Source organism: Doryrhamphus excisus, linkage group LG2 (genome assembly GCF_037039965.1).
Source record: "Doryrhamphus excisus strain RoL-2023G ecotype Guam linkage group LG2, RoL_Dexc_Guam_v1.1, whole genome shotgun sequence".
Classification (NCBI taxonomy): domain Eukaryota; kingdom Metazoa; phylum Chordata; class Actinopteri; order Syngnathiformes; family Syngnathidae; genus Doryrhamphus; species Doryrhamphus excisus.
The window spans coordinates 9,682,595-9,690,461 of record NC_136358.1 but is presented as its reverse complement, the minus strand read 5'-3'; the positions used below and the strand labels follow the sequence as shown (position 1 = coordinate 9,690,461).

Genomic DNA, 7,867 nt, shown 5'->3' with positions numbered 1-7,867 from the left:
ACCCTCGTGAGGAAAAAGCGGTAGAAAATGAATCAATGAGCTGTAAATAAAGCAGTACCTTTGCTCAAGGCCAACGGTCACTGAAGTCCCCCCTTTTCGAAGCTGTCTTGGGCAATGCCTGTTACGATGGTGCATTCAAATGAGATTGAGAAAGTCGTAAATTAACAAGAAAAAAAAACTTGTAATATTACAAGAATAAAGTCATAGATTTACACACAGTAACCATCAAATGAAAAGCAGTTCATGAATAAAGAGCCACCATCCACCAGTACCAGCCTGGACTTTCTTTTTCAGAGAACAAATACACACATTAGCACTCAAAGTCACCCAATCTTACCTTAATGCATTCCCACATTGCAGCAGCATTTGGGAGCAAATATGAGGTGAAAGAACAAGGCTACAAATACAGCGTAGTAGTAAGGCTGGGACAATGGTGCATTCAAGGACTGTCCGAGTGTTTACCAGAGATTACCAGTTACTGAAAAAAGTAACTGCAATTTTAAATGCCATCATCATCACAGTAACATTCTATCATGTTGTGCATAAAGTATTTGCAGAGATGTGAATACTGTACTCGCGTTCTTTCTACATTTTAGGCCAAATAAATGATTAGAAAATATAAGCATGTAAAAATAAGTATGTTTAGCAGTTGCCATTTTACGAAGCCACACATGTGGAAGCGTTAACCGTCTTACTTAGCTTGACTTGTCCCTTCACTTCTCATTGGCATTCAACAACATCAACACTTGAATAACAAAGACCCTTTTTATTGGGGGATGTCACGATACAAAAACATGTCAAGTGGTTAAAAAAAAAAAAAAGCATGTACTGTAATACTACATGCAGTACAACACTTTCGCAGGAGGGCAATGGTGTGTTAACAGGAAATCATAAAGTAAAGCAAAAAATGTAATTGGTTAAAAAAAGGAATGTACATTTGACTTAACACATGATTTGGTCAACAAAAATATATCAAAAATAACATCTCGACTTTTTGTGTGTGCTGAATTTAGCCCAACGGTTATTTTTGCTAGTCTGTGTCGCTACGTGGTTCTTTCAGCAAGAGGCGTTTCCCGACGGAAGGCAGCGGAACTTCACTTTTCACTGCCACAGGTGACTTGGTTTTGCTGCAGGTGTAAAAAAAACAAAAAGGTAAAATACATAAAATAACAGCTAAACTATTATTTTGTGTTTTCCCCCCAGAAACAATACAAGCAGTTGATGTTTGCTAAATACAAGTATGAAGAGTCTTCAACCAGTCATGATGTGCTATATATATCACTACATTGACATTATGGTTACTATGGTACCCATTATGTCATTGTATGATCATATCACCTCGTACTTCGGTATGTGACAAAAAATGTAAACATAAAAATTAATAAATAAATAAAAACTTTAATTAGATTAGGAAAGCAGGAAGTGAACAAATGTAACAGTTACTGATTGTAAAAGTACCAGATGGAGGGGTAGGATTTAATAAGCTTTGCTTCTTCCTACTCCTTTTGGACATGTGGAACTGTGAACTGATTATGTGATGCACTCAATTGTAATCTGATGCATGTTCAAATGAAAAAAAAAACATTACAATAAATAAATATATTGTCACTCCCACTTCTTCTGGTAAAAATGTGTATTGAATGTGAGTGAGTGTGAGGTATTCCCAACTGTCATCATCTCCTGATGACAAAGGCAACAAAGCTTTCTCTCTTTGAACATGGTGGGATGGTTGAGCTCCATAAGCGAGGCCTCCAGCAGCACCGTTGCTGCTGAGCTTGGACGCAGTAGGACCATCATTTCTAAATGATGTACATTGTAAGCTTACCTTTGCTTGTCCAACAGCTCCAGGCCGTCGTTGACTTTCTTCAAAAATTCGTAACGCTCACGTCCACGAATCTGCGTGACAAATGCAACATCAACGGTGATTAGTGGCATTCCAATGAGGTCCCCCACCCACTCGCTTCTACCAACTTACTTCGAGATGATATATTTCTCTGTCCTCCTCATCAGCACTGGAGGCAGCCCTGGGCTTCTTCAGGGGGGCGGCAGTGGTAGCAGCTGCGGGGGCAGCAGGGCCTGAGGCGCTCTCTGTGCACACAGACAGGGACAAGCATGGGTAACCCGTGGACCGCCATTCTAGCTTCAATGCCGAGACCCCCTTTGGGCAGCACCGACACACACACACAATCCATATTGCCACTTCACCGTCCCTTTCCTTAGACCCGCTTCACATCCTCATTCAGGTATCCGCCCACACAAGGGGTTGTGAACCCCCCCAACCCCCATCCATGTGCCACCGCTGAGTGGCATGTCCTGACATGGGATGCAGCCCAAGCCTCCCTGTGCAGTCATCTTCTACTTTGTCCAATCCTCCCAACTTTTCCTGTACATTCCTATAAATCAGTGACTTCCACCAATGGTAGTGTAACTTACGCTAGCTATGTTCCACAAGCGTCCCACTTTCATTCATGTCTGCGTTCCCAAGACTCCATGGGTGTTCATGTTTTGGTTAGTGAAACCTACTTCGTTTTTTGGTTTCTTTGGTCCCGTTCTCCATCTTGGCAGCATTCTCCTCTTCAGTTTTGCGGTCACGGCCGGGACACGCACAAACGCGCACCTCAAAGCACCTCCGGCCCAAAACAAGCCCACTGGGGACATGACGAAAACCGGTTAGTCGGGGAGGTCCCAAGACAATGACATTCAAAGCTGAGAAATGAGGCACCCACTCTGGGGTCTCCAGGGTCAGGATGGTAAGGATGGGTCTGCGGTTCATGCCCCCCATGCAGGAGCTGTTGCACATGAAGCTCAGCAGGATGGTGGTCATCTCGGACCCCAGCTAAAGGGGTGGGGGGCGGGGGCAACCAAAATAAACAACAGATACTCGATTAATCTCCAAGAGAAATTCACTTTTCCAGGAGCTCTGCAAAAATATCAATGAACTTAATGACAAAAAAATAATAGCCAATGGAAGACATGAGCCATGGGAAAATAGTATTTGTATCTATATATCACATCAAATTTGTAGAGCAGTATTATGTAATAATAATACATAAAGGTAATAAGTTGGAGTGGGACGGCGATAGTAATCTGCCAGTCTTTCAGTGGAGCGGGGCGGCGATAGTAATCTGCCAGTCTTTCAGTGGAGCGGGACGGCGATAGTAATCTGCCAGTCTTTCAGTGGAGCGGGACGGCGATAGTAATCTGCCAGTCTTTCAGTGGAGCGGGACGGCGATAGTAATCTGCCAGTCTTTCAGTGGAGCGGGACGGCGATAGTAATCTGCCAGCCTTTCAGTGGAGCGGGACGGCGATAGTAATCTGCCAGTCTTTCAGCGAACTGAGATGGTGCGTGATAAACCAAGGTCTGGCATATCACATGCGATGGTAGCCCTACACATAGTATACGTATATGCTTTACATTTATTTAAAAAAAGAACTGAAGGAGCAACGTCTTACCTGGGGCTGTTCATACGGGACGGTGACGCTGTGTCTCTTGGTGTGGGGGTCCTCGAAATACAGCGCCCTCTGGCTGCCTTCCACTCTAATCAAATGGCTGCGATGCTCTGTGGCTACATGAAAAACAAACCCTGTGATGATACAAGTATGTATAGTTGTACCTCTTAAGTCCTAGCATATTTACCATCCTGGTTCTGGTGGTGCGGACATCTGCGTACCACGTCAGCCACGTGCTCCGTCTTCTTGTAGACAGCCGTGGCCCTGAGGACGGCCCCCGCTGGCGGCGCCTTGGTCACCAGCACCTCCACGGGGGTGGTCTTGGCCAGCTGGCAGTACAGCTTGTTCAGCACCTCGGAAAACTGCACGGCAACAGAAGAATTTCATAAACACCTTGAATTGATTTGTAATGACATTCCCTGAGTTCATGTTGACTTTTAACCCTTTGGGGGCTGCGGGAACATGTCCCGTCATGTTAAGCAGCAGTCGGGGAGAAGGTGGAGGGACCTCAGCGGAAGGCGGCCAATCAGAGCGAGCAGAAGGGCGGGTCATTGCACACCATTGGCTATACGTGACGCACTCTGAGGCCAAAAAGAATGAATGAGTCTACAAGCACGGCCGCAAGTCAACGGAAAACTAAGGGGACGTCTATGAACCAGGTAAGATTTGACGGTTTTTGCGTGTTTTGGTTTGAATGTTGATGTTAGAAAGTAACAATAACAAAGCAAAGCCACTTTATTCTCACAGCATATATTTTAACTCCAGTTTTGGACAGCAGAGAGAAACTTCCCCATCATTTCATTTTCAATATCAAATATTCTTTAAAATAATGTCTGAATACAAAAAGGTACAGTAGCATTTTAATATGGACAGCTTTGCAGCATTTATCCTCTCATCCCATTAATAAATGTACTTTGGTATGACTATACATATACAAAAACTAACAACAGAACGAGCAATTTTCCCCCAAAAGGAATAGTAATTATTATGCTATAATGCCGTGGTCCCTGGCCAGTGATGTGGCAACTGGAATATGGCTCACTCAATCTATGGAGGCTTTTCAAAACCGTGACATGGTTGACCAACAGAGGGAGGTCATACTGTACGTAGTATGCTGTATATAGTATGCTGTATATAGTATGATGATGGTCATTGATGTTACATTTAGTCAGCCATGACCTGCAACTTTTGTTTGTTTCTTTTGGCTTTTTCCTGATTACAGAGTCGCCACAGCGGATCTTTTCAATCCGCATACAGATTTTTGGCTTGAGCCCTTTAAACACGATAAGAGAAAAAAAGTTATCCTCCCATTCTGTGTGGAAGTGGTGCGTTTTCTTCCTTTGTCTTACTTCTCCACTCTGAAAGACTTTTAGAAAGTTTAGAATCTTTGAGATGAAGGCTAATAGCATGCCGTGTTTAACGCAATAGTGTCTCCTGTGCTGCGCAAGGTGGTGTAAACAAAGAATGAAATATGGTGTCATTTCATGTCTTTAGGGCTTGAATAATAATAATAATAATTCCGTTCTAAATGTATTTTCCCCCCAAAATATAACAATTTAAGTTTGACTCTAGAACAGACTTCGACTATACTGAAAAACTATGTGACTGGGTGGGAAAAAAATTGCAACCATATACTGTAGAAAAAAAAAAATGAAAAAAACTTAAATGTAAAAAGCATACCGTAATGCATTTTTTTAAATAAATGATAAATTTTGTAATAAAAAAATTTAAAAAGTTAAAGAAAAACTATTTCATGTTGACTCTAGAAGAGAAAATAAACTAGATAAAAATGTGACTGAGGGCGCAGGGGGCACCTTGCATATACTATAGGAAAAAATCTATTAAAATCCTTCAAAAATGTATTAAAAAGTAATTACAAAAATACCAAATTTGTATTCATAAAAAAATTCAAAAGAAAAAAAAAACTTACTGTGGAGGTGACCGACTTGGCAGTGCCTGATTTCTGGAAACGAAGCTGGAAGTCGTAATCACCGGGACAGTCGGTGGTGACTGGGACGGTGGGGCCGGTGGAGGGTGCCGCCGCTGCCGCCGGAGTTGGTGGTGGGAGTAGGGGCAGCGGTATCTCAAAGATCTTTTCATCAAAATTGTCAGAGAGGGCTCCGTCATCGAGGAGTTGGGTCAACGGGATGTCCGTTTCGGTCTTCCACATGAAGCCAGGGGGGTTGTCCACATTGTGAATGCTGGAAATGGACGGCGCTTTCCTGGGGAGATACACCGCATATGTAAATTAGAGTTCTACATGGAGCGGCTGGCCCCACGGCTGGCCGGACTCCTCAGCTAACAGGGCGGGCTGAAGAAATCTCAAGAACATGGCCGTTCAGCACCATGGTCGATAGTTCTTCACAAATGTCTTAGTTGGTGTCAACACTAATGTCTCCTTATATCATCTTTTTCACACAATTTATACTATCTTGAGCTGAAAAGAGGTAATTTAATTTTTGCGCTTGTTTGGCCGGCTGACGGCTGGCCGCTCAAATCTCACCATGGCTGTGGACGGCCACGGCTGTGGGGCGGCCAAGGAAAAACAGCTGTGTAGACCTCTAATGTAAATCCATATTTATATAAATCCATATTTTAAGTGTGACTTACACACTGTCCCACAACTGCTGGAAGGACTCCTGGCTCATCTGGATCGTGGGGCTCAGAGAAGGGTCCAAAGATGAGTCCTCCATCTTGATGAGGCGGAGGAACGCTGAAAAAAACAAAAAAAAACAGGAAGTGAGTGCTAACACTACAAAAAGTAAATATAAAATATATAAAACATAAAGCATCTCTTAAGTACAACAGCTAAATCGCAAAAATAAAATAGACCTTATGGAAGTGTAAAATAGTCGACATTTAAATAGGTAAGGACTAATGAAAATTCGTTCAAACATAAATGAGTTAATTATTGATTACAAATAGGATGAAAAAGATGAAAATGAGTCCATAAAATGACATGACCGAAATGAATCGTTGTAGCATTGAGAGCAAGTTGTGTTTACTGCCGCAACCTAAATACAACCATGGGCCTTCAAACTAGGCAGACGCTGTGTAAACGTGAAATACATATAAATCACGGCCAATACTGTAAATATGAATACTAACTAAACGTGTTCAAGTGTTAAGCTGAGTTGAGTTAAGTTAAGTAGTTGTTGCCACAATAAACTAGCAGACGTAAATTAGCAAACTAGCATTAGCATTGAACTAGCGCTGCTAGCTTTCAAGCGCGTTTAGCATAGGCGAAAAACGTCATTATTGCAAAATCGATTGCAGGAATTCCGCTGCGCTTTACCTACTGCTCCACGCAGAGTGCGTTAATGATGTGAAGGTGTGGCTTTTAGTCGATACAAATGGCAAAAAACGCCAAAATATTTGGAGAGAAAAAGTTGCACGCGATGTTATTAATGGGGGAATCCCACAATAGTCAAAACATGGAAGACAGGCGCTCACTTCCGGTACGGACTATTTATCCAATCACATGTGACTTTACTGGCACACAGCTGCTGAGTGTGAAATCATCGTGATGCATTCATCAAGCATCGGGATTTCCGCAACTAAACAGGAATAAATAACTTTGGACACTTTTAATGATAATGAATGACTGTAGTCTGACTTCTTTTGTACTTCTTTTGTACCCTTTCTCCCCTTTACGGCACCCATGTATGTAAGTATAAACAGTTCTGGTGTGTTCAAGGACTTTCATAAGTATATAGTAGTTCATTTTAGCTGACATGAAATCAGATAAAGGTGTCCAAAGTGTAGGCCGGGGTGGGGGGGGGGGGGTATTTTTTTAAAAATTCAAATTCATTAAAAATCTAATTTCACATTTTTTTTTACAAAAACAGTAGCAAAAAGTGAGAAAATCTGAAGCAGTTTTACAATAATAAAGTGAAACTATTGAGAAAAAAAAGTTACAACTTAAGTCAACAGAATAACATGGTAATATGATGAGGAAAAAAATGTGATTTAAAATGTTACTAAAATCTGATTTTATAACATAAAGTTTAAATATTAAAAAAAAACTATTATCTAAAAAAAATAGTAATACTGTATTTTTAGGGGAAAGTGCTATGAGAATAAAGTAAATATATAATGACACTAAAATCTTAGTTACAAAATGAAAAAGAAAACAAAACATTGGTTAGCGTGCAGGCCACACAGCTAGAAGACCCAAGTTCGATTCCACCCTTGGCCATTTCTGTGTGGAGTTTGCATGTTCACCCCATGCATGCGTGGGTTTTCTCCGGGTACTCTGGTTTCCTCCCACATTCCAAAAACATGCTAGGTTAATTGGTGACTCCAAATAGTCCATAGGTATGAATGTGAGTGTGAATGGTTGTTTGTCTATATGTGCCCTGTGATTGGCTGGTGACCAGTCCGGGGTGTACCCCGCCTCTCGCCCGAAGACAGCTGG

General features: G+C 41.9%; 1 protein-coding gene across 1 annotated transcript; it reads right to left on the bottom strand.

The window, feature by feature from the left end:
• Positions 1–746: 746 nt before the first annotated feature.
• Positions 747–6,910, bottom strand: tp53 (tumor protein p53). The gene is made up of 10 exons (XM_058068177.2): positions 6,746–6,910; positions 6,061–6,163; positions 5,381–5,672; positions 3,638–3,812; positions 3,454–3,566; positions 2,727–2,836; positions 2,524–2,648; positions 1,976–2,088; positions 1,826–1,896; positions 747–1,127 (listed from the first exon to the last, which is right to left on the bottom strand). Exons 2-10 carry the CDS (start codon positions 6,141–6,143, stop codon positions 1,031–1,033), a joined length of 1,179 nt encoding a protein of 392 aa, XP_057924160.2. The 5' UTR covers positions 6,144–6,163; positions 6,746–6,910; the 3' UTR covers positions 747–1,030.
• Between the last annotated feature and the right edge of the window lie 957 nt (positions 6,911–7,867).

Coding starts and splice junctions, on each gene's coding strand:
- tp53 (XM_058068177.2), bottom strand. CDS start 6,143: ATGGAGGACTCATCTTTGGACCCTTCTCTGAGCCCCACGATCCAGATG. Junction 5,673..6,060: donor CAGCAGTTGTGGGACAGTGT/GTAAGTCACACT, acceptor GTATCTCCCCAG/GAAAGCGCCGTCCATTTCCA. Junction 3,813..5,380: donor CCAAGTCGGTCACCTCCACA/GTAAGTTTTTTT, acceptor GTTGCCGTGCAG/TTTTCCGAGGTGCTGAACAA.